Below are 27,018 nucleotides of genomic sequence, written 5' to 3' on the forward strand. Positions count from 1 at the left end.
TGGCCCCTGTCTAGAACCGCCCATGTCTGTACTACCAAGGATATTTAGTTTTGCAGTGATAGGTTCAAAAACTACATCATTTCCTCTGCCTACATCCCCCAGAATCCCCTGTGATTCTGGATTAAAATCTTATGAAATTATTGAAAATTTTAGTGTAGATATTTTAATATTGATCAGGTGTCTATCACAATGCGTAGTGACATCGATTTGTTGCCCAGCCTTTGATGTCATTAAATACTCAAAGCCAAAATCAGCCATTACCGTTTCAAAGGCGCACAGGGACAAGGACCTCGGCTTTTGGGGACATGTCCTTAGTTTGGACCATAATTAATACTTTGTTATCAGCCAAGAAGTTTAAGTTTGGACACAAATGTGTTTCTCAAAAGAACAACGAATGAGGGCATAACATTAGTTAGTTACAAAGAGACTAACTATGGTATATACGGCGTAATATTCGTGCCACCTTTATGATATCTTGCGTTTTTCATAAATCCGCTTTGTTTATAGTTTCTACAACTAGTATTTTGATTTGCAGGTTGAAATTTTTTGTTTTGCAACCAAATGCATTATTTGCAAAAATACCCTGACTGAAAACACTGTGATTATGTTTCCCTGTGATTCATTAATGTTCACTTTCAAGCTGCGACAGAGACAGAGTTGGACACATGATCAGGTGTATAAGATTTAAAGGTATACAACAGAAATTACTGTTCGTAGATACACGTCTTCACATCTGTCTCACTGAGAGTTTGGGTTTGTGGCACAAATAAACAACCTTTAGAAAAATTTGTGAGAACTATTATACGAACCTTGTAGGAAGGAAACCCATATATGTTTTACCAAAGCCATATGGTCAATATTAAGACATTCAAACTCTAACTATAAAAAAAAGCTCTCTATATTCTCGTAATCTTGGCGTTAGTAACTCTAACCAACGAAAACAGGGAACATTTTAGTCAGATTTATTGTTAGACAGTGACAAATAAAAGTTTTTGTCTTTTAAAAAAGTGTAAACATCTGGTTTCAACTATAAATACTGTTGCCAGGCCAAGTTTTCCTTTTTCTTTTTTAACAATATAGCCCTAAAATACAAGTTAAGTTCAACTGTTGAGAAGTTTTTATAAAGCGGAAAACTAAAGCAGTAAAATGAATCCATAACTATTTAAAAGTTACGCCCTACGTTGATCGCTTCATATCAAAGCAATACATGATTTCCGTTCATTTTATTTACTTTGAAGATTGAGGCTCATAAGCAGCCAGTAGCCACATATTCAGTAAAGGGGCCCCAGTTAGCAGACAGCACGCAGCGGCCGTTATGTAACGCCCCAGCGTGGGCCCTCAGTCAGCACTGTGCAACTGATGCAGTAGTGCTGATACAGAAAAAAAGAAGAGAGATGAAAAAGAGTAGGTGGGAAAAGGAGGTGGAAAGGATGGAGCTCCCAGAGGTCCGATTCAGACAAGAGGCAGAGGTGTAACAAACACTGTGTCATGTTCACTGTGAGGAGAAGAGAGGCTAGAGTGAAAGACAAGCTGAAATTCTAGAACAGGACTCTCCTTTTTAATAAAAATTTAATTTTCCCCTATCTGAATACTGAAGCTGCTATAAAAAGAGCCTGGTCTGCTCTCTCCATTCTGCTGTGCAGCAGGGAGTGGAGTGGAGCGGGCGTTCAACAAGCTCAACGCTGCCCGCCAACCAGCCATGCCCTGCTCCGTCCAGGAAAGAGAAGGTGAAATTTCCACAGCGTAATCAGATCCAGGGGAGGGGAAGCTGTGACCTGGTAACAGCTGAGCAACACACAAGCAGCGGCAGACACAACAGCTGAGCCCATCTGCCGCCTCTGATCACACAGTCAGCATGCCAGCGTTAAAGGAACATCCCCCAGTCGGAGCGCAGCAGAGAGGACGCTCTGTGGCATTGATCTGTTTGGAGGACACTAGACTTTGACCGTTCCCTTAAAAAAGGCGCTTCGTCGTTTTCCTAACAAAGCTAACAAGCAGTCAGGCCTCATTTCTCTAATCTGAGGCGGCAGCTTTCGAATGACTTTAGCAGAAACATTTTGCATATTTTGCCTCCATTTTTCTTTTCAGGGCAGATGGTTTCTATGTTAGCACAGCAGAGATGTTAAAAACAAAACATACTGAAGATTTTTGCCATATTGAATCATCTTTGATGAAATATTCATACATCTCAAACCTTTTTCTTAATGTTTTTTATAAACTCAAAAGAAAGCAAAGTACCAGAGGATTAAAAATGTAAAAAATTATCTGAAAAGTGCGGTGTGTATTTATTCTCCCCCCTGAGCTGAATATTTGAAGTCAGATTTTTTTGCAAAAAAACTAAAGAGAATCCACACAGCATGATCCTCCCACCACCATGCTTTTCAGGATGATGTGTTCAGGGTTTAATTTGATGAAACCATGTAAACGGTGAAGAAGACATCTTTGTTTTGTCCTTGAAGAAGCCGAGATTTGTGGAGTACATATACTTATTGAGAAGTTAAAAGCCTGTAATATGTCGTAATCTAAGTCTGCTTCTTCTGACCTGTCTGCTGTGCTCCTTGGGCTCCATGATTCAGTTCATTCTCTAAGCCATTGAGGCCTTCACAGATTATCTAATGACTTCTTAGGACATTCTGTTCTAATAGATTTCCTTTAGATAACTAATGAGAGCTAAATGTCAATGTTCATTAAAACATACTTTTCTCCCATTTTACCACTACTTTATTTACCTCCATTAAATATAATGTCAGTATAAAACATTGAAAGTTTTGGTTGTAATGTGACAAAATGCAGATGCCTTCAGAAATATACTTTTTTTTTTTACAGAAAAACCTAAATTTCCTTTCAGTTTTCTCTGTTACTTTTCCATCTGTTATTCGTTATCTAAAAATAATTAAATGTCCTTTTTTTCATTTTGTTTTGTTTTTTTGTGAAAAATTAACTCTAACATCCCCTTTAACGTCTGTCTGGTGTTTGACTGATAGATTTCAGGTGAAAAACAAAAAAATGGCATTGACCTTTACACAAACAATATGAATTTACATTTAGAAGCTTGATTTTTTTTTTTGCCAGACGATAAGAAGTCCTGTCCTTGGTTGCTATATATTAAATAATATTGGAGTGGAGATACATGCAAAGAAAAAAAACAATGATTTACTAATACTTCATCAGATCAGTGAGCCAGAAACACTGAATCATCACTAAGAGTGGACTTAGCAATAGAGTTGGTGGCCGTTGGAGACAGACTGAGCCACATTAGGGTTGAAGTGGGCGTCAGGAAACAGATAGACGGTCTTATTGCCATGGAGAAGCGCTGAGGCTTTCTGACAGCTGAGGCTTATCTAACAACACAAAGGCCTGATTGTAGCGCAGCTCGGGTGCCGTTAGCCATCATGTAGCACTCTGCCTTCCTGTGAGTCACCACCTTAGAGGCGTTCGCCAAACAAGTTGACTGACTTTGCATCTTAAGGAGGCAGAGAGGCAGCGTAGAATATAAAACTGACAAGGCTAAAAAGACAAGCAGATAAAAGGTATATGGAATCTTCATGGGGCGGTGCTAAGAAGAGCTAAACCGATACGTTGGCTGAACAGATATTTTCGGTTGATGTTAATGTTTTGCGTACGTTCGCTGATACATCAGTGCATTCAGCAGCCATGTGTTGAGGTCACACATAGCACATCCATTGCTGCTCCTTATATCTGCGATCAGTTGTTCAGATTTTGTTTGATATGTTTCTTTTTTTTTTTTTTATTGAGACTTGTGGAACATTTTTTATCACTGTTATTTTTAGAGTTTAAATGGAGGAAGATCGGCATATTAAAGAATCGACAGCCCAATTAAAAAAATTTTGGGAGGACATATAAGATAATGAGTTAGACTGATGCAAAGAAATTGCTACTTGCATCTGCTTTAAAAAAAAAACTGTATTGTTCACTGTACTTCTAGACATATACCAAGGCTTTAAAAATATATAGTTCAAACATTTTTGGTACGGTTTCCAAAGTTTAAAGTCTTGTTTCATGTGATGCTAGAGAAAGGACCAGATAGGACTAAAACAGTCCCACATAGCATTACTGAACACTGGCCAGACGGCTGGCCTAAAAACAGCAACTACAAATGTGGATTTTATACAAGAAAGCACAATGTGATTGTTTGGAAATAGATGTGAGAAGATTTAAGGGTCATTAACCTCTTAAAACCCACCGGGTCGCCGGCGACCTGGTGAACCTTTAGTGGGGGTAATAATTCAGAATGCATAAAATTCCACCGGTAAACGTTTTACCAGCAAGTGGCGCCGTTGCGCGCAGCTCCAATCTGACACCAAAAGTTCAAAACTCCACAGCTCTGGAACTGTTCTAGCTAGAGGTCTGAAATGTCTGCATTTGTGGTTGACATGATGTAGAACAAATATAGTACAATAAAACCTGCCTTTTCTCAAGAATGTCTTTATTACTGCTGTTCAAAAAGACCTATCGTTTTCGAGAATAAAAAAAAACATCTTTGAGTCATGTTTGAACTGATGCAGGTTGGTCTGTGTTCTAGACACCCAATTTATATATTAGGAAACTAGAGGGTGTTAGTTTCCAAGATTGTATTGCACATGTAATTTGGGCTTACAGTTCCTAAGTTATTTGCTTTTCCATTTGGGTATGCAAATTAGGCGAGGATTACCCAAAATGAGGTGGATGTTAAGAGGTTAAATCAATCAGGTTAACTGCAATTAATTCACTATCAAAATATGTGGAGTTTGGCCTAGTGGTTAGAGCAGTGCCTTCTGCTCTGAGAAGGTTGCAAGAATCAGGCTCGATCGCCACAGCCTGCACTCTGGGTCCCTGAGCAAGACCCTTCACCCCACACTGCTCCCCCGGCGCCACATGGTGGCAGCCCACTGCTCCCAAAGGGGATGGGTTAAATGCAGAGAATGAAATTCTCCAGTGTGAGATCAATAAAGTTAAATTATTATTAAATAAACCTCAGCTCATTTAGTCATTTAATAATTGTAACTTGAGTATACAGACTAAAAAAGGCGATTATCTTTATGAAAAACTCACCAGGAGTAGAAATATAGCTAAAACTATTCAAAAAGCAAATGTTTCACATTTAAGGATGCTCTATCCAGACCTTCTTAAATAGTCGAGTTTCTGCTTTAAGTTTAGTAAAAATCCTCCTGATCCAAATATTTACTGATTGATTAAAAAAATGTCAACATGTAAAACAATTAGCAAAATTAGTCCTAGCCTAGTTACCAGTATCAAACTTGAAGAAGTTACGTGTTGCAAACTGCTAAGGTTTTTTTATTGCTAACGTACCTGTGGTTTAAAGTCCTTTAAATACGCATTGGCCTGAATTTGGCGTTATGAGCAAAGGTGCTGCTCCTTACCCACACTTTGCTGAAGCATAGCAGGCAGAATAAAGACTACTGCACCTTTAACCGTGTTTATAAGATCAATAAATCAATGTTTCTATATAAGATGTAAAAACTTAAAGGTATAGTGGAGGATTTTTGCAAATTTTTAAAAAGACAGGCCCTCTCCACTTAAAAGAAAAAGCACATGCACAACCCTGTACCCTGTACACCTATAAAACACATGTGAGAGCATGCATGAGGCCATTTCTCCTCGTGCATGCTCTGTTTAAACGTTGCCGTTTGCATCGCTCATACAAGTTTACTTTCCAATAGAAGATTTGCAATTCTTTCACAATGTCAGTCTCACCACCAATAAGTGAAAATGGTTACCAGCACGTAGGACGGCCAATGATTGACAATCAGGAAGACCAGTAATTTTGATGTTCCACCCAGAAAAAAGAACATCTTCCACTATACCTTTAAGAGGTCACTTTTATTGAGGTAAAGCTGTTTAGACAACAGCTGTTAAGCAGCAGAAAGCATGCTGGCTACATGAGCAGGTAGCCTGACTAATCATCCGCTCATTATACTCCAAGCGTAATAAACTGCTAATATGTTTTGTATAGTTTTTTCCCCATATTTTCACTTAAATATGATAGCAACGAGGCTGCTCATTGGTGCAGTGCGCAGCACTGCTTCCTTGCAGCAAGAATGTTCTGGGTTTGATTCCTGGCCCAGGGTATTTCTGCATGGAGTTTGCATGTTCTCCCTGAGCATGTGTGGGTTCTCTCCAGGTACTCCAACTTCTGCTTACAGTCCATAAACATGAGTGTTTGGTTAATTGGCTTCTCTAAATTCTCCTTAGGTGTGAGTGTGTGAGTGAATTGTTTTTTGTCCTGTTTGTCTCTGTGTTTCCCTGCGATGGACTGGCAACCTGTCCAGGGTGACCCCGCCTCTCGCCCATGGACAGCTGGAGATAGGCACCAGCAGCCCTGGCGACCCCACTTGGGATAAGCATGACAGAAAATGAATGGATGATAGCAAAATCAGACAATATATTATTAATATATACAGTATATAGGGCTGGAACATATTTTTCATTGCTAATAATATCCTAATACTTCCCTTTCATAAACAAATTTAAATTTTTTGGCATGTTGATGAGCTTTGATTTATTTCTTTTCGCAGGAACTGCTTTCCACAGCTACGCAGCGGAGTGATAGCGGCTAAAGTATAGCCCTAATCAATATCTTAGCCTAAAAGAAGCACCATGAAGTTTTACAATTTTTAAAATAGTTTAACTAACCACATGGGCATTTTTTTCTAGCTTAAAAAACGTTGTTTACCGTACTGGAACTACTTTTTCTCCGGTGCGTTACCAGTCTTTTCTCATAGAAGGAGGCTCGGTGACGGTATAGGGACATTGTTTCATATCATACATGTCATACATGTCTAATGACCTGAACTATCCCTTTAACCATGAATGTAATAACAAACTTATTATTTTAGGAGGGGTAAAATTAATTGCTCCTGTTTGTTTACAAAAAATCCTCAAAATTATTTTGTTAATTTAGAAGAATTTTTGAATTTCGTTAATAAGAATTTTGAAATTTTGTTAATAAGTTCCTAGAGACTGCAGGGCTTAAGGGCTGCTTCCCTTTCTGACCAAGGCTTTAGTAATGATGTCACTACAGATCACAGTTGGGCTTTTCTCTAAAGTGATCAGTAGAAAACAGAATAAACTTTAGTAAAAAAAAAAAAAAACATCTACTTAGTGATCAGAGCGTAATTCAGATAATTAAGTTTCTCCTGTAACCCAAAGAAACTGGGCAGCCTGCGGGGATCATTATGTTATGTCTACAGAGGTGTTGGGGGGGGGGTAAAATGCTCTGGAAGAGGTTAGAAATGCATGGGGGTTGGTCTCTGAGACTGAGCTGAGGGGAAAATTCTCTTCCTGACAGAAAACCAACGCAGCCACACATATGTTTTCAATTTCTTTTAGGCAAGGGGACAATTAACAAGCTCCAAAACCAATTTAAACCAGGAAAACTCAGAAACCATGACACTGTGGTTTACAGGGGAACTAAAGAGGAGCTCTGTAAGCTGCTGGAAGCAGATCAAACTTAAACCATATGAGAAAATCTACAAACCACTGTATATTCCTGACATTTTTCTATTCTCTTGCCTATGTTATTTGCAAATTGCCATGACAAACATCCAAATAGTGTCTGATGTCTTCGGGGGAATGGTGGGGATGTTATGTCTTGCAGAAGGACAGCTGATAAGTGCAACAGTTTGCCTTTCTGGGCCCAGATCAGAGTCTCGGAGGCGATAGCCCACATTCTATTCCTGGAAAACTACCAGTAAATAGGTCGAAACCACAAGCTGCAGATCACAGAGCAGCTCCCATTCAGTCATTTTTTTTTTTTTTTTTACGAATTCAGACATTACAGATTTGGGAATTACATATCTTCAACTGTTGTGTGCAACAAATAAAAGCCTACAAGTGTTTTATTTGGATTTAAATTAATTGGAAAGAAACCAAGTTGCTCATAACTGAAGAAGAACTGGAAGATATGAAACACATTTTTATTTAGCCTCTTTAACAGACTGCACTGATAGCCTTTTATTGATATAAGGAGTCTTTTATTCGTAGAAAAATGTTTTTACCAGATAAAAAATGGCTTTTTAGCTCATTCTTCTGTATAAAACAGCTTCAGTGAAGTCAGATTGGATAGAAAGGGTTTAAAACATCAGTCTTTCTGTTTTATAAGAGATTTTAAAATAGTTTGATGCGGCATGCGTTGACCTGGATGTATCTGACCCGTTTTCCAACAATAATCAACAAAAACATCCCAGAACAAGATGCGCTACCAAACCTATTTGACCATGAGGGCGCTGTGTTTAGGATGATTTCCTAGGTTAGTTTCCTGTGTCACAGGGGTCACTTTCACGCTGCTGGTCCAGGATTCGGTAAAAGCGAGAAAGTTCACACATTAACTTAGCCTAGTTTGCTTTATCTTAGAGGTTTTTAGACCTGACCAAATACTGTTCTGAATTTCCAAAGTATTGTTGGTTGAGGATTTTAAAAAAAAGCCAGAAGAAGAAAGTCAGTCTAATCAATTTGTCAGAAGCAAAATCTGCCCAGCAACCGATTAGCAACAAAAAACTTTATCTGACACTATTTACTCTTCCTAACACCTCATTGGTCCAGAAGGTAGACTTCAATAACTGAAATATAAATATAGTCTTTCTTTACATTAGTGGTAAAGGTGGGTTCAGTTCTCTAAACCAGATTCTGTCCCAGTAAAAAGATTTAAAGGAGGTTTAGAGTTAAAAACTTGTCCAGTGTTGGTTGTAGGTCAAAGTGCTCCGCTTTGGTCTTTTCTGACAAAGTCCACCTCTTTCACGTGTTAGCTTTGTCCCCTACATGACTTATGGACAAAGGCCAACAGGCATCGACTAACTACTACTTCATAAAGGGAAGAGAGATTTCTAAAAGGTAACTGGTTGCTCTGGATTTTATGTATGCTTCCCAGTCTAATCTAAATGCATGAAAATACTTGAAGGGTTTTTATTTTTTATATATTTTCTAAAACATGTCATCTTCCCCCTCTTTAAAGTCACATCTGATAAATAAGTTTCATCCATCTAACTTTGAATGATTAAAAATGTAAATAATCCTATAAAACTAGGGATCAAAACTAATTTCTTTTTAAATGTCAGTTTTCTCTGCACTGGGGGCGTGTCCGCTTAGGCTGCGGAAACCCCGCCCACTATCATCCTATTTTACTGAAGCAGTTTTAAATATGATATTTACATTCTGATTTCATATCTTAGAGGGACAACAGTTTATCACTTTGGTTCTAAGATGTGTTCTTATAAACTGAGATCTACCAATAGAGTTGGGTTTCTTTAAGTCTATGGAAATCATATTGAATTGTAAAATCATTCTGGCTTAAACATATATAAATGTAGTCTTTATCCGACAATATTGTCCAAAAATTTAGAAAATTTCTACTTAAAACAAAATCCTGTCTTAAAATTTGTGGGGTTTTTTTTCGTTATCTTATGCAGGCCAGTTAGTTATACATCATCCTCAAAACACCTAAGTTCAGCCAATCATATACCGACGGTCATCTGTCAATCAAATTTTTTTTGGTTATAGCATCGTTAATTCATATGTCACAGCTAATATACGCAATGGTTGGAATAAGAATCATTTCCTTTCCCATTGAGTTCCCTCCCAGTGTTCACAGGGATGGACGTCTGTGTCTTCTGCAGGCGTAGAGCTAACAGAACTGGCAGCGTTGCGAGGCTTTGATAATCGACCAATCACATTTACTTAATTCACTCATGTAAAGTCGGGCATCACTCAGGAGAATTCGGAAATTCAACTGGTTGGAACAGCCGCTTCCCTTCAACTTTGAGGCCAAAACCAACACCAATAATTTTGTAAGTTTAACTGATCCCTGATATTGGCTGCTGATTTTTTAGGCCGATTCTTTAGGCAAATATTGCTCCCTCTTCGGACATTAACATGATAAAAATCACAAAACAATAACCAAGAGTTACACAAAAATAAAAACATGCATTGACAACTCAAAGAAAATGCCAACTATAGATAAAAAGGTAGGAAGCAGCAATCCATGCGCCTCATTTAAACTCAAAGCAGCTACTGAATGCACTAATGGAATGACAAATATGTGCATGTATCAGCCAAATGCATCAGTCTGTCTCTGATATGTATTTTCATTGTTTGGTGTTGTGTTTAAAAGCATCTTTTAAAGATTCAATTCCATTGCCTTTTAAATCAAGATCCCCTTCCAGAGGATGATTGAAATAAAAGCTAGTTTTTGAAAGTAATGCACACAATTTGTAATTTTTCATTTCACTAAATTAATCTGATTCAGTAGGAAAAAAATCTGAGATAAATATTTACGTTATATCACCCACTCTTATATTAAATAATTTTTTACAGATTTATCTGTGTTTTATTAACATAAAAAACACAGCTACATGCAGTGAGGGTAAGAACAACTAATGATAAAAGATAATGATAAAAGGCAGAACAAATTCCTAATTTTGGCTTGTGACGAAGAGATTCAGAGTTTTTGTAGCAGAAATGTCAGAGGAAGCAGGGATCAAGCAGCGATTTGTGACCAAACAAACCAGTGAAAGTTAGAAGAAGACAAAATGAGTCTGTGTTCATGGCAGAGGTGAAGCTACAGCCACACACCAACCAAAGGGAAGATGACACTTGATTCACAGAAGATCAGAAGTGACGTTTACAACGTGGTAAATACAGTATTAGAGAAATCTGTCAGCTGTTCTGGGAGGAATATATGTCCTTTTTTAAAAAGCCTTCAGGCTTACCGGTAATACTCACATAAATGAGTCCGGAGTAGTAGCGATCCTTCAGGTTGTACAGCACTGATGCCTCATTCAGGCAGGTGAGCTCAGCCATGTCCTCCACCTTGCTGAACTTTGGTGGGTTCATCTTCTGGATGTCATCCTTGTTGATCACCACCTTCTTTCCATTCTCCGCCAGTTCCACCAGCACCTCCTCGCCACGCTCCTCTCTGATACTTGCCCCCTCAAAGCCGTGGCGCTCAGAGGGGACCCACACCAGCTTCTTGGCCGTCCAGTCTGCCTGGGTGGCTGGGTTGTACACAACGGCCCGGTCCACAAACAGGTACCGCTCCGGATCCTCTTGCCCACTGCGATGAGACATCTTCCCTGGAATTTACCAGTGGGATGTAGACACCTGAAGGAGGCAGCAAGGGATGGCTGGGAGTTATTATCATTGATACAGCTAACATTAACTCTATATTACATCTATTAAGATTTATAACACTTTATTTTTATGGATACCGTATGGTGGATTACAGATTACAAGGGCTGAAACAATGAATCTAATTAATTGATTATTGAATCATTTCTCATTTAATTTGTTAATCAATCTGAATCGTTACCTAAAGTTATGGTAAACAGACTGTAAGGATGCAATTTGTGTAATAATAATGTAATTAAGACAGAACGCAGCAAATATGTTATAGATAATTAAAAAATATAATATATGCAAGTTTCCATATTAAAATTGTACTGTTTCATTGTATATAGATTTAAATGGATGTATATGTTTACATGTTTTTCCATTTGCAATTTATTTAAAATGTGCCATTTTTTTCTATATATTACAAATGTTTGTGTTTAGAATTAAATTTACTGAACGTAACTCGTTTTAGATGATTAAATTAATTGAAAAGATAATCGATAGATTCATTCATCAGTAAGGTCAATGATAGGTGTAGCAACAGTTATTGACAGTAATAATAGTTCCTGTAAACTTTATGAAAATTTGATCATTTCTTTATTAAATAATCTAACTGAAATGATGGGTTTCTGTGATTGTTTATTTTAAAATCAATGACTTCCTTAGTCTCGTTGGAGATAGAGATTATGTGACATATGGGTCTTCTCCTCTAAGCCAGATAAAATGGCATTAAAATGAGGCCGATAGGTACAAGCAAACATCCCCCCTTCTATATTTGCTCATATCCAAGATCTACAGCTATCTGGATTTTAAACAGTTTGAACAAAAATAAAAAAGACAGGTAATAATCATAAAGCTTAATTAAAACTAGAGCGGTGACAAACAGGTTTATCTCACTGGTGTGAAGAAGAAAATGGTTAACAGAGGTTAAAAAGATCTGAGTGAGGACAAAACCAAGGCTTACTAACAATCATAGATGCCAACTGATGTCTTTAGGTATTTCAAAAAATATATATATATTGTTTTGTCCTAATATTATACAGTTTGATAAATACTACTAGATCTGAAAACTGATTTAAAAGAAAAAACAAACCTTTCTTTATCAACAGACCAACAGAGTGGGGTCGGAAGAAATAAACATGGAGAAGCACGGCCAAAGATCTATGATGCTGTGGGGTCATGCCTACTATATCACTAATTTTCAATCTCCATCAAATTTTGAATATTTTATTTTCTATGGTTGTTTAATTACAAGTAATACACACAGGAACTCAAGAACTCAAAACTGAAAGAATTTTGTCTATTACACCTTTAATTTAGACAGCATGGCTGTTTAAATATATGCATCTTTTTGTTAGCAAAGGCTGTAGGAAAGTATCGTTTGTCTTCATTTAGAAAATATGGATGTTGTGATTGTTTATTTCCCTTTAGGAACAGTGTAGGATTGACCCTGAGGTTCTGGCACCTATCCGCTTTCGGCCCCCCCTCAATGTACATTGCTGGCCACCCTGGTTAAAATGTTCTGGATGCACCTCTGCACTCAGTCCTGATGCAATGCAACGAAATACAGAGGAATGCAGCTTTTCTTCTTTTTTTCTTTTTGATTCTAGATGATTCTAGATTTGTTTTTTTTTGGGGGGGGGTGTTTTTGGGACTGTTATTGGACCGGCCTGCCCAGCAGTAATGCGCATACTGCGTAGGCTCCAACCTAAAGCATTAGATCATAAGGGAGGCAATGGCATCGTGAATGGCACCCGCCTCCAACTCCTCTCCTCCTGCTGAGAACTTCACTGCCTGGTCAATTATAATAATGACGTCATCCGCCTAATAAAAGTTGCAGGACGCATTAATATCTGCAGCAGCTAATAAAGCTGCGCCACAGCTTTAACCAGGCAGGCAGAATAGGTGGATAAAATGTCTTCCCAAGGGTAAACTATTCTATTCGTATACATGAGTATAAAATATACAGTTTGTATGTTTTATATTTATTTTAAACCCCAAAGGGAAACTGTCACCGTGTCAATTAAGCGACCATAATTAAAATAAAACCGTTACTATGGGATACCGACCCAGTAAACAATTAAAATCCGGCCTATCAGAGGTTATTTTAACTATAGTGGGTTTGATCTGACTCTGAATAAACAGCAACATGAGCTGGTCATTCAGCACGCGCTCCGTTCCAAGCTCCGCGCGCGCCGCATTAACTTACCTGCCGTTTGTCAGCGAATCAGCGGTCAGATCGGCGTCCCTGTCTGTACAGCAGCAGCAGCAGATCCGCTCTGAGGGACACGCATGTATTGGTGGGATGGTGAGAGCTCACAGCGGGCTGCAGACCGGACCGCTGCTGCCCCCGCCTACGATGGACAGAGCGCTCCTAGATACACAACACATAGATCAGCCGTGCAGCCCCAGGAGGATCTGTCTGAACACTCACAGGGGATGGAGAAAAGAATCCGCTTAAATTCAGACTATTTAACTCCGATTCTATGTTTATCTATGTGCGTCTCAGATTAAACATTTCAGTCGTGACTCCGTTTATATCTAGAAAATGAATATCTATGAGCTGTACACGCCCCCTGGACGTAGCCTAGAAACAATTGGGTCCTCCGTTTGCGGTGGTTCTCCTTCTTTCTGTGTCATTGGCTGCAAAAACACTGCCCCTTAATTTACTGGGAACATAGGCGGCTCTAGAAAGGGGCCAACAGGGGCCAGTGCCCCCTCTTAAATTGATTTCAACTTTGATAAGGGACACTATTGGTCTGATGGCACTGGTCCTATGCAAAAATATGCATGCTAATTTTTTTTTGCTTGACGTGAAAATCAGGGTGTATTTCATTTAAAGAGAAAAGCAGCATTTTTTTCTACATTAATACAAATTTTATAAGCGCTACACACACTAGTTGCTGTTTATCAATGTTTGAAGCATCATCGGCTCTGATGAATGAGGAATTATGGTTATTTTCCACTTTGAAGAGGTTTGCATTTCAAATTACCAGCAACTAAGACAGTAGGTAAATCTTTGCCTATTTAACCAAATATAGTCTAAATATGTCTGTTATATGTGGATTTATCTTGTTGTTTTCTTTTGAAGATATATAAATATGCAGATGTAAACAGAGGTAAAACCCACTCTTATCTTTTAAATGTTCTCTTTGTATCATTAAACAATTCAAAATAAAAGATTCAAGGGACGCCAAATGAATTTATTTTATTTACATTAGCACTGGAACTAGAAGAGGAACTGACACTGAGCATTTAGAACATTCACTCTACAAGTTGTACATCTAGGCTGTTGTTACTCTGTTTAACCCATTTCATGTATTTTGTTTAAGGCTGAAACAATTCATCGAATTAATCAATTGTTGAAATAATGTCAACAAATTTAGTAATCAATTAATCGTTAACTGGAGTATAGACTCTAAAACATGTCTTTAGCTCACAGTGCGACCAACTTACAGCAGGAATTATAACAAAAATGTAAAATAAAACTAAAAATGTATAAAGATTTTGCATTTTAGATTAAAAAAAATGCTTTCGTCTGTCAATATTCTCTATCCAGAACCCCTCTACAGCTGCAACAAAGCTGTATTGTAAAATATAAACATGTTGTTCACATCTAATTGTTGGTAGTGACAAGTACGTCATCCTCTGCAAACCTACACCAATGGTGTACACCCTATTATGGCCCCTGTTCTGGAATTATACACTGCAAACCTTCCGATATAAGTAACTAATGTTTTAATAAAAATAAAATAAGTGTATTTCCCTTGATTTAAACAGATAGATACGACAATTTGCTGATGGAATAAAATGTACATCTAAAATAATTCCATTCCATGATGCTATTTACATGCCAATTTTATTTATAAAGCACTTTAAAGACAGCTTGTAACTGCACCAAAGTCATATACAGTTTTCATAAAACCATAAATGAATAAAGCACATTTGAATAAAATATAACGATAACAATAAAAAATAAGAAAAGACATGACAGGAGGTTTATAGTCATTTAAATGCTAAGGAATATAAAGGAGCTTTCAGAGATTATTTATAATGATACAAACTTTAGACAGCTCTCATATTCAGGGGTACATATTAAGTATCAAATGTGTAATGTCTAAAAATCTCACTTTAAGGGAGAAAATGCTAAATCATCTTCTTTACCTGCACAGATGAAACAGTTAAAGAAATGTTTGCCTATTTTTAGTTTTTCCAGTTTAATACTTAGTTTTGTTTCATTCCTTGGACCAATTTCAGATTTCACCGTTACAATTTACTCTATACATTTTTTTTTTTTTATGAGAGTAAACTTTAAGCTATAGCGGTATTAAGATGTTTGAGAACAGAGGCAATAACAGCTGCCAGGGCCAGATCTAGACAGGGGCACTGGCCCCACACTCACCCCATCTAACCTTCACACACACAAAATATAAGATCACATAAGAATAAAAACAGCCCACCAGCCCAGTTATAGACTGTTTTGGCACAGCTGCACTTTATTACTACAGGCTACATTTCCATGTCTAAATATCATTTTCTACCAAGAATCTTTTACAAATGCTTTAAACTGTCTCATAGGTTTAAGGATGTTACCTGTATTAATTTTGAGATCTGTTTTGCTGTTTTTTTCTGCTGGGTATTTTGGAATTGTACACTTTTAGGAGAGTAATCTAAGGATAATTATTTTTATCTTAAATAGTTTTTTTTTTCATTGTTTGTGTCCCATATTAGGCATTTTAAACCAGTTGTCTCAAGAAAACTTCATTAGGCTCTCATTATTATAGTAATTATCAGGTTACTCTTTTTGATCCATATTTCATTTTAAAAAATTGTGTGCCATCATAAATGGGCACCAGTTAAATTGAGCCCACAGGGTTATATACATTCCTGACAGATATTGGATAAATGGACAAATAGATGAATGGACAAAGGTGGGAAAATAAATGGGTGGATGGACAAAAAAAGGGACAGGTAAAGAGACAGATGGACGGCTGGACAAAAGGAAAGAAAGACAGAGACACATTGAGGGATGAACAAATGGATGGAAAACAAAACAAAATAAAAATAAAAAAAAACAGGTGGACAACAAACACACAAGATGATGGATAAAAACAATATTATATGTTATAACATCTGCACAGAGTATAGTAGAGTGGTTTTAAACTGAAGATATAATTAAGCACTGAAGTTTGAGTAGCTTTCTGTGGCAAAATATGTTAGGAGCAAATTCTAATTTTTCATGATTCATTGAGAAACCAAATGTATTAGTAGCATTTAAAAGGGTCAAATGGCCTTGAATGTCGTGACAAAAAAGGAAAATAAAGGTTTACATTAAGCTATTTTGAACATTTGAACAAGACAGACGTCTGTAAATCGAGTGATCATTTCCTCTGTCATATCTTCCACATCTTTTGATTTTTTTTTTGTTTGTTTTTCAATGGTAGGGTGTAATTTTTCTGAAATAAACATGAAACATTTCATTTTCTTCTCTTTTATTGTCACACTGTACCTATAAATCACAGTTTTTTGCTCTTTTTTTCGGGACAATATTTAAAGTTTGATCAAAAATCCTTAAAATATGTATTTTCTTGTCTCTTGTAAAAAAAAAATATTTAGGAGCGTAATTTTTGTGTCTTTTTTTTAAAAAAAAATACATTTTTTTACAGTGATCATTGCATAACAAAAACACAAAAATAGAAGTGTGATATCAAAAACAGTACAACTTTGCCTGTTTAAGCACTAGGGGGCGCACTTACATTAGAGACACCTGTCAGAGACTGTGGACCTGTGTCTTATGTCCTCCCCTGCTCTCAAAAGTTCATAAATAGAACATAAGTAGGCTACTAGCAAAAAAATAAGGTCCTTCTTTAAAATATAGTAATATTTGTTAAAATCTTTGTAGTGCATGAATTTAAAACTTCATTTTTGTACCAGATCTAGCTTAATGGACTGTAAACCTGATCATCTTCAGCATTCAAGTTTGCTGCTGTTTGCATAAATGTTATAAACTTTACTTTGTTTTTAGCAGATTTCTTTACCTTTAGTAATGTACAACTTTTGCGTTTACAAAATTTTTCAACAATTCTAAATGCAGAAAATAAACGCCACACACGATAGTGCTGTTATTTTTATAACCATTGCCATAGCTGTACGAGCAATAAAGATTATGAGCATGCTTTTTCACACAAGTGATAAACTGAACCATATCACCATGGCGATTACGTCACTCTGACTTCCTCATTCTTATAAGAAAGTAAACCAGTATTGTCGGTCAGATTGTTGTAACATTCAGGGTTTTAATGAAGACAGTTCTCAGGCCGCCCTCAGTTCGATGCCGTCCTGAGCGGAAGCCATATAGCACCCTTTTAAAAACATCCGCTTTTATCTGTAAGCTAATTATTTACCATCAAATCCAATATTTTTCTTTCAGAAGACTTTAAGGCAGTTTTTTTTTCCCTTCGCGGTTTAAGACAATCACTCCAAAAAAACTTGACACCAACAGGCATGAAACAAGTTTTACAGAAATGTTTTTATTAGAATGGAACAAAACTCATAGTGGGACAAAGAAAGCACTTATTGTGCTGTTAAATAGTCGTTGAGCCGGCAGAGCGAAGGGTGGAAAACAAGCCGTCATAAAGTGTACATCAGAAAGAGGAGAGGCGTCTTGTGTTGTGGTTCTGTACATTTTATGATGCTTCAGCGTCCTCCTCTCCAGGCTCCTCCGCCCCTCTTCCCTCCTCTTCCTCTTCCTCCTCCTCCTCCTCCTCCTGATCCTCCTTTGACTTTCTTCCTCACTCCGCTGGCTTGTTCTGTGTCGTCCTCATCCTCGCCTTGTCCAGCTTTGGGTCTCTTCCTTTTCTCCCCTTGTTCCCTCATTTCCTGAAACAGAGAGGTCATTTTTGTTAGGATGATTCGACTCTTGTTCCAGAACTATATTACAAATCCACAGTGACATTTTCCCCCCATTTCCTAATGAAAGTGTTTTAAAGTAATAAGAAGCTAGATCTCAGGTGTTATTAACTCGTTTTCCTTATATCTAGGACATGGAAATACGGGAGGAAAAATGAAGGAAACATCTTTGCCTGAGAAAAATAAAATGTTCTCTCACACTTTTTAAAAGAAGAGAGATGGAAACAACTATCACAATGTTCACCGAACCATGAGGTCATTCAGCAGCTGTTTCTGCTCAGAGTTTCCACACAGATAACTTGCCTGACTGACGAAAGTCTCCAAATGTTTAAAATCAAGATTCCCAAATAGAGTCCGGATTTGAAGCAATTCCTGGAGATGAGCTCTCAGTTTTCCTCTCGCGGTTCACCACAGTTAGGATTTTTTTTTTCCCCTTCAGAAGTTTTTTTCTGGTTATAATCGTCATCTCTTATACCTTCTTACAACCACAAGTAGCCGCCTGTCATTCTAAGGGTTGAATGAAGCATTATTTTAACATGAAGCCGTTTCATTATTTCCCATAAAGTGATGAATAGATTTCTTTATTTCTGCTTTCATGCAGAATAAAAGAGAGGCCATAAATATTAGCATGAAGCCAGATGCTTTCTGTTCAAACAGTAATTGTTTATTCTGACACTTAAAAAATGAAATATTGCTGTGTTCCTTACATGTTTAAAATAGAAGTTGTGTTTTATTTTAATCAAATACTAGTTAAACATTTTAGCATAAAGTTTGGACAGCACTGCCTTGAAGGCATTTTAATCAGGGTTAAATATTACAACCCACTGCTGCTGTCGTCAAACACAATAATATATCATTCCCATCTCTCAACAGCATTATTTGTTAAAGCTCCAGCTGGTTGAAGCCTTTTAACTAACTAGTCTGACTGTAGATGTGAGAAACTTCAGATGCTTTCAGCCTCACTTATACTAAAGGGGAACTTTTTATTTCCCACGTCGCTAGAAGCTCATCCAGGAGGAGCAAGTTCTGCAAAGCCAATGACTTTCAGCTCAGTTTTCATGGATAGCAAAGATTTTAAATGCCTGATTTAAGTAAAATGATTCTGTTAATGTGTGTTGTGATAACATGCAAAATGGCAATATATATATTTTCATAATCAACTGAATTGGATGGATTAATGGATTAATTAATCGTTAATTAGAGTATAAAGACTAAACCATGCTATTAGCTGAGAGGAACCTATCTAGCATGCATATATAATTATACACACAAATTTTGCATTAAAGATTGAAAACCGATTTTTTTGTGATCATGTTCTATTTAGAACTTCTCAAGTCACGTTCTTTTAGCTTCACCTGGTTTAAATTCTTTAGAAATCTAAATTCTGTGAATCAAATGATTAATCATAACAAATAAATAAAAACCCAACAGACTCAATGAACAAAATGTTATTTTCAGGGTTTATACAGGAAGGAGTAACTCTTAATTTAATGCTTTTAATGCTCTTTTTATGCTCTTAGAAATAATTTCAATGCCATCAACACTCTCTCTCTCTCTCTCTCCAGCCTCTTCTGTTAAAATGTGAATTTTCTCATTCTCTAGATTCTCTCCGCCTCGAGCTTCTTTTCCAAACATACGGCTTTATGATCAACCAGAAGCAGCTCCACGCAAACCAGTTATATCCAATATATGTGACAACATTTTTTATAAACTTTTTTTTTTATTTTTTAAATAAAGCATTTTAAATGCCACAATAATTACATTTAATGAATTTTAATCCTAATTAAGGCCTTAATTTTAAAAATAATGATTTTATGACTTTTAATGATTTTAAATAACCCGCAGAAACCCGGCTTTTTATGATAGCCCTTATTTTTATATATATCAATAATAAAATAAAACTTTGCTTTTTATTCCCAGGGGCAGAGAAAGGTCTGGGTCACATTATATTTATACCCCAGGAACACAAACTAATAAAAGGTTCCTGGACACTAAAACAAAAAAGTGCGGAACCTCTAATTAAAATCTAATGTAGCCGATAACCTAACACAGTAATATAAGAGTGTTGTAGTCAAGACGACACCAGCCGGGACCAAGGAGTACCAAGGAAGACCTTTAGTGTCTCTGACACTATAGTGTCAATACTTCCAACAAACACACTTTAATTCTTCTGAATATTAAAATGGATTGCATTAGCAACAGCTATTAAAATTAAATTGTCACCATATCAGAACTTTAACTAATTTGTTAACAGAAAAGAAAAGTAATTTTAAATTTGGAGATATTTTAGATGTTTTTCATGCGAGTCGAAGGAACAGGTTTTTTGTTTTTTTTTTTTTTTTTTTTTTAATATCCTGTCTAATGTTTGTGTTAACATCTAAAAGGGGCGATCTTTTGAGGGTGGACTTACCAGCCTGGCGAACCTCTGAGCCTCGCTCACCCTCTCCACCAGCATCATCACTTCCTCCTCCTGCGTTGGAAACGCCGGGAGTTTCTTCCCGATTAAACTTTCAATTCGTTGGAAAAGCTCCACGTCGTACCTTCAGGATCAGGGATGAAAAAGGTCAACATTTAGCAGAAACGGATTTCAAAACAGACGGCTGAAACAAAGCGTAGAAAAAGACTCTTACTGCGTTACAAAAGTGATGGATTTCCCAGAACGCCCTGCTCTGGCCGTTCGCCCGACTCTGTGGATGTAGTCCTGTGAGAACAGACGGGTGAGAATATCAGTTAGAGGTTGAACACAGAAACAGGCAGTCAAACAGCTAAAGAACGACCCCTGCCGTACCTTAGAGTGTGTGGGGATGTCATAGTTGATGACACAGTCAACATGAGGGATGTCCAGGCCTCTAGACGCCACATCGGTCGCCAGGAGCACAGAACGAGACTTTGATTTGAACTTGTTAAGAGCTCCGAGACGTTTATTCTGCAGAAAAGAGAGAGATGTCTTAGCAAGCACACGCCTTTCAGACAGCAGGGTTTTATGAAATGATGAAGCAAAGCGAGCTCTACCTGACTCATCTGGCCGTGCAGAGGGATGGCGGTGATGCCCAGGTTCCTGAGCATCAGCGCCACCCGCTGGGCGTTGTTACACGTGCTGCAAAAAATCATGAAGGAGTTCCCAGCCAGCTCGTTCAGGATGGAAACCAGGTAACAGTCCTACAGCAGAGTAAACCGTTTAAAGACCAAAACCAAGAACAAACAGACAGGAATCCACTGTAGGATCAAAGCCTTACCTTGTATTTGGATGGAATAAAGATGTAGTACTGCTGCAGCTTGTCTACTGTGGAATATTTGGTGGAAACGGCGCATTTTACGGGATCTTTGAGAGCCGCTCTTTGGAGCTTCTGGACCTGCGGAACAAAGGAAAGACTCCTGAGCAGAGAGGTCAACTCTGGCCTCACAGGCATTACAGGACGATTAAAGTACCTTTTTGGTCATGGTGGCTGAGAACAAGAAGGTCCGTCTGTCTCTAGGAATAACTTTCAGGATCTTGTCCACCTAATAAAAAAAAACACAAATATCTCATTACAGGTGGATTGATCCGACCTTTAATAAACTTATGGGAGGAAAATATGAGTGCAGAGGTAGGCAAACTGTAAAATCGATGTTTATGTCTGGACATTGTTTTTATTTTATCACCCTATAACTACAAACTGCATTGATTTTTTTTTTTTGGACAGGAAATAATAAAAACGGTAACAAAACATCAAAGGAATTGTTTTCAATTTTGAATTGTCTTGAGTCAGTAATTAATAGAAAGTTTTTCCTGCCTATGAATGACTCGAGCTCAGACTGGACAGGAAGTCTGGGTAAACACGGGTCACCAGGTCCTAAAAATCATGGCAGCTTATTTAAGAATCCTTTGTTTTCTGGAACCCAGATAGCACCGACGCCACCGACTACATACTGTAGGATCCAGTCAAAGATTTAAAGCTATTATAGTCCAAACTAAGAACCACCAGATAAAGTTACAAGTTTGTATAGAAACTATTTAACAAGAGTAAAACTTTTGTGATGATAATAAAAGCACAAAACCTTAAATCAAGGTGCATCTGTCTAAACCCAAAGCTCTTATTCTCTCCTAGAGCTGAAACTGTTAAGGCCAGAACATCCATTCCCGTTTTTCATCCAATCCGACACAAAACCGCGCCGGACAATGTTGTGGCGTTTAGATCTCATTAAAAGCCAGGAGGTATGAGTTCTGCAGGGGCCTGAGTAGGTCGATCTAAGCAGAAATTCAACGGTAATTTCATGGGTCTGACAGGAAGAGAGACGCGGTTACAAAGTAAAACACATCCCCTTTTTGGGGAAAATACGAAATAAAATGTGTTAATCTGGAGTCGCACAGAGCAGCAGGCGGGACAGACTCCGGCAAAAAATAATAATAAAATCATTAAAAAATATGCTTTACCCGTGATGGCAGTTCAGGGGGACAGAAAAAGGATCAAATATTGATCCTCTTAAGCCGTGCAAAAGCAACAAGGGACAGAAAGCGCAGTTTATCGAGAAAAAAAAGGAACTTCAGGAGGGCAGACAACGGATTCAGTAAAATAGTGATCCTCTTTGAGCCTCGCATAGAACGAAATAACGAGCGGCAGACAGAGCAGGAAACCAAAGTGCTTAACTCTACACAACTTCACAGACCTCTCTCTGAGAATCACCTCTCTGCCTCAGTCAGCTTATAAACCGTCCCACGGCGTTTATTCCTGTGTTTTTATTTTCTTTAAGCATAGATCTCATTACGTTTTTAATATAGTCATAAATAATCTCCATCTTATCTGGTTTAAGATGCAGCACAGACTCATTTAGAGGGGCTTTGCTTTATAGCTGCACTGGTTTTCTTTTATCTATTCATTTCACTAACTTTCATAATCTGTCCAAATCAAATGTTGCAAATTGCTTTAGATTTGTGTAGCAAAGAGACAGAAGTGAAAAAGAAATCTGCACAGATCTTCACAGTCTAACCTTTCTATACGCAGTCAGTGCAAAATAGTTCTAAAAAATCGTATCAGAGATTAAAACATCGTACACAGCCGGTGGGATCTGGCCTTTAATCAGATTAATCTTAATCACTTATTAAATTGATCATTAAATTATGTTTATCCAGAGTGTGCATAAAATATAAAACCTACTAAAAGAACAACCCACGCACACTAATAATCAGGCTAAAAAATAAAAATGTTTTATTCGATGTTTAAAAAATTATTTTTTCCTTACATATGCTCTCTAGACATCCTTAGGTGGCATCGTTTTAGCTTCAACCAGCTCAAATTGTTAAAATAAAAACGAAATCTTTAACTTCCAGATTTTTAATCAATGAGTGACAAAATTAGTCGACAAATCAACCAATTAGAAAAGTAACCTTTAGTTGTGTGCGTAGTTATACACATACGCTGGTCACACAATTAGTATATCATTAAAAAGTTTTATTTATTTCAATCATTCAATTCAAAAAGTGAAACCTATATATTATATTCATTCATTACATGCAGACTGATATTACAAATGTTAATTACTTTTAATGCCATGGTTGTAAAGTGTTAACTTTTGAAACTCACTGCCTCAGAGAATTAGCATATTGTGAAAAGGGTCAAATATTGAAGCATAAAACTGCTGACTTAACAAATAATCGCTGAAACCTTCCCATCTAATTTTATCGGTTGTTTTTTTAATCACTCATCCAACTGAATTAAGTACATGTTTATCTTAATGTGCAGCACTTTGGAAACACTGCTGTTTATAGAAGGTGTTATATAAATACTGAGGGTGAGTATTGGCGTGGGTGCTGCGATACGACATTATCACTAAATCGCAATATCAACATATTTTGTGAGATTTTTCCTGCTATCAAAATTGAATGTATAGATGAAAAGCAGATAAAGCGCTGCGAAGCACAGCAAACTGGCTCCACAGCATTATCTGCCAGAGTGGCGAGCAGAGGGAGCCATTTGTCCCTCAGTTTTATGTTAAAATGTTTTGCTTTAAAGAAATCAACACTAGGAACTAAAAGATGGATATTATATCAGGCAGCCAACAATCAAGATATATTGCCAAATCGATTTTTTTCCCACAGCCCTAATAAACACAGTGGATTGGATTTGACATGACAAGGAAGCAGAAGAGCTGAAGGCCACTATGAGAGCAACCTGGACTCCAACAACACCTGAGCTCTGCTGCAGTAATCCAGGAAGGAGGAGCCTAAACCTGCTCATACTTATCAGTTGGCCAACATGTCTAGAAATCTTAAAAACCATGGATCCTCTTACTCATTTGCTTTAGTTTTAATATGAGCGCTTTATCAAGTCATTTTTGCTCCTGTGAGAACCTACTTCAGTCTCAAAGTCCATGTTGAGGATCCTGTCGGCTTCATCCATGACCAGGAACTTCAGAGCTCGCAGAGAGAAGCCCTTTGTGTTCTCCAGGTGATCGATCAACCGACCGGGAGTGGCTGAAAAACATTCAGTCAGCATTAGACCTAAAACTATCGGATTAATCATGATTAAGTGATTATTGAAATAATAGGCAACTAATTTAATAATAAATTAACCGTTAACTTAAGTACAGAGACTCTAAACATGCCTTTAGTAATTATATCAAAGTTATGAAAATATAAATTATTATACAATATCTTGCATTTAAGATGCAAAACGTTTTTGCCGTCATATGCTCTAAAGTTTTTGTTTCATCTGGTTTAATTCTATAAAAATATCTTCTTTCAGGAACCTTTGGATATTAATGGATTAATTGAAAAAATTATCAACAGATTAAGTGATTAGCAATATAGTCGTTGGCTTCAGCCCTAGTAAAAATCATAAATGAAGTGGTTTAAGTCCAAAAACAAAAGCAGACAAACAATTTATTAAACATTTCTAAAAAAGCAGAAAGAGGGTCCATCCATTCTCTTACCGATAACAATATGTGGCTTCTTAGCTAACACCAAGGACTGGGACATCATGTCGATTCCACCAACAATCACAGCTGCAACAGATAGGAAACAGGTTTTAATAGAAAAAGGGCAATAAATAAAGTTTTATGATCAGTAAAGTCGGTACCCTTTCATACAAACGTACCACATTTAACCCCAATGCTGGAGCCCAGAGCCTCGAACTGCTCGGAGATCTGGAAGGCCAACTCTCTGGTGGGCGTGAGGACGAGCGTGTGGAGCCTCTGAGGCGACGCCAGCAGTGACTGGAGGATGGGGAGAGCGAAAGCACCCGTCTTTCCTGAACCCGTCTCTGCCAGGCCGATCACATCCCGGCCTGCCGACACACAGAGATAAGCAACATTACCCTACTGCAGAGGATCAAACATATATTGTGGAATTTCACACAATATATAGACTTCAATCTTTTCAAAGTTTGTTTGAGAAAAAACTAGAGCAAAAAAAGATTATTTTCCATTTGATCTTTTTTTTTCTTCTTAACCCTGAGTTTAGATTTTCTCCAAATCAAACAATTGGTAAACTATTTGTAGTTGATATCAAATATTTTCAAATGTCTATACAGATTATCTGCTCCTTATTCAGCTACAACCCACATCACTTTGGACCCCAAAGCAGATGGAACATTTAGGACTAATATAGATCCTCTTCATTCTCCTTAGATACATCTTTATATGATAAACTCAAGGCTGTGCATAGCTGTAAATCACAAATTAAAAATGTTATGTGGTTTTCAGGCTTCTTTACTCCTGAAACAATCATGTGCAACTAAACATTGAAAGAAGGCAGGTTGAGTTTGCAAATAATCTAAGGTGATCTTTTGTTTAGACCTATATTGGGGATTAGCTTCTATAAGCATTTAAGAACATTAGATTCCAGGTTCTACGTTTGTTCTTTTAACCCTGTGATGCACAGAAAGATGCCAACGTAGAGCGGAGACTTCCACTGAATTGATCTACGTTAGGAGCTAGTAAAAAAGAGCAGGAGTGTGGAGGGATTGTAATAAAAGCATAAAAAGGAAAGCAGCTGAGGTGTTGGTGTTCAACAGACAGAAACACTGGATCATTATCTGCTGTCCTTTAACCGATCTGTGGGATATGTTGTCCAAAGATGGTCGGTGCAACTGGATGAATTTGATGGGAGGATGGATGGGAGAGTTCATGTTTATTCAAATTCCAGCAAATAATACCCATCAACATTAAGCTAGCACTACAGCGGGATAATGATAGAGCAGAGCCAGTCTGTCAGCATGGCCCAGTCAAAGCACAGACCAAAACCCAATTCAGTCTGTGCCCAAAAATATAAAACTGGTTCTCAGGTGATTTCCATCCAATCTGTTTCAGTTTTTAAGCAAAACCTGGTAGATATGTGACTGAAAAGGAATAACGTGCAAGTGTATAAAGGTGGTTATACATAGTAATACTAAACATGAATACAAATGCACATAAAACTAGAAAACCATAAATGATATTTTCATTGCATTTCACATTACTTCATGTCGCAAAGTCACTCAATATTTGAGTAAAACACAAAGTGTGTGTTTGTAATGTTAGAAAGCAGAAAAAAGTTCAAAGTCTATTGATATTTACTTTTACTGAAAGAGAATGATCAATAATAATAGTAATAGCTGAACTTTACTGGGCTGCTATCGTGGGGCACCCAGGGAGCAGGTTGGGGTTAAAGGTCAGAGACCCAGAATGGCAGTCAGTGGGAGTGGGGCTAAAACTCAGAACATCAGGATTCCAAGCTCTATGCCCTAACCACTAGGGTTACAAATACCCAGTTTGATCCCCACAGTCTGCACTCTGGGTCCCTGAGCAAGACCCTTCACCAAGAGTGCTCCCTGGGCGCCCCACGATGGCAGCCACTGCTCCCCAAGGGGATGGGTTAAATGCAGGGTTAATTTTCCCATTGAGAGACAATAGAGGGATTTACATAATATTACAATCACTAATGAGGTTATAGATTTTATTGAAGCTAAACAATTATTAGACAATAACTACATAGGGCAAGTTAGCATTTTGGATCACTTGCATCCCCCT

The 27,018-nt window shown here is 37.5% G+C and overlaps 2 protein-coding genes across 2 annotated transcripts in view; both read right to left on the minus strand.

Moving 5' to 3' along the window:
• The window catches only part of LOC107095973 (myosin-10), an 82,941-nt gene extending 69,434 nt beyond the window's left edge, over window positions 1-13,507 (minus strand). Inside the window, exons 1-2 of the mRNA XM_015392379.1 lie at window positions 13,334-13,507; window positions 10,738-11,115 (exon numbers count right to left, since the gene is read on the minus strand). Coding sequence (XP_015247865.1) covers window positions 10,738-11,082 — 345 coding nt within the window. The 5' untranslated portion in view covers window positions 11,083-11,115; window positions 13,334-13,507. The remainder of the gene's footprint in view (window positions 1-10,737; window positions 11,116-13,333) is intronic.
• A 4,114-nt stretch (window positions 13,508-17,621) lies between these two features.
• The window catches only part of ddx47 (DEAD-box helicase 47), an 18,344-nt gene continuing 8,947 nt past the window's right edge, over window positions 17,622-27,018 (minus strand). The window contains exons 3-12 of the mRNA XM_015392367.1: window positions 25,107-25,295; window positions 24,943-25,014; window positions 24,366-24,484; window positions 21,463-21,534; window positions 21,270-21,386; window positions 21,046-21,192; window positions 20,822-20,959; window positions 20,664-20,734; window positions 20,444-20,573; window positions 17,622-18,003 (exon numbers count right to left, since the gene is read on the minus strand). Coding sequence (XP_015247853.1) covers window positions 17,821-18,003; window positions 20,444-20,573; window positions 20,664-20,734; window positions 20,822-20,959; window positions 21,046-21,192; window positions 21,270-21,386; window positions 21,463-21,534; window positions 24,366-24,484; window positions 24,943-25,014; window positions 25,107-25,295 — 1,238 coding nt within the window. The 3' untranslated portion in view covers window positions 17,622-17,820. The remainder of the gene's footprint in view (window positions 18,004-20,443; window positions 20,574-20,663; window positions 20,735-20,821; window positions 20,960-21,045; window positions 21,193-21,269; window positions 21,387-21,462; window positions 21,535-24,365; window positions 24,485-24,942; window positions 25,015-25,106; window positions 25,296-27,018) is intronic.

Source organism: Cyprinodon variegatus, unplaced genomic scaffold (assembly GCF_000732505.1).
Source record: "Cyprinodon variegatus isolate N-32 unplaced genomic scaffold, C_variegatus-1.0 Scaffold588, whole genome shotgun sequence".
In the NCBI taxonomy this organism is placed as follows: Eukaryota; Metazoa; Chordata; class Actinopteri; order Cyprinodontiformes; family Cyprinodontidae; genus Cyprinodon; species Cyprinodon variegatus.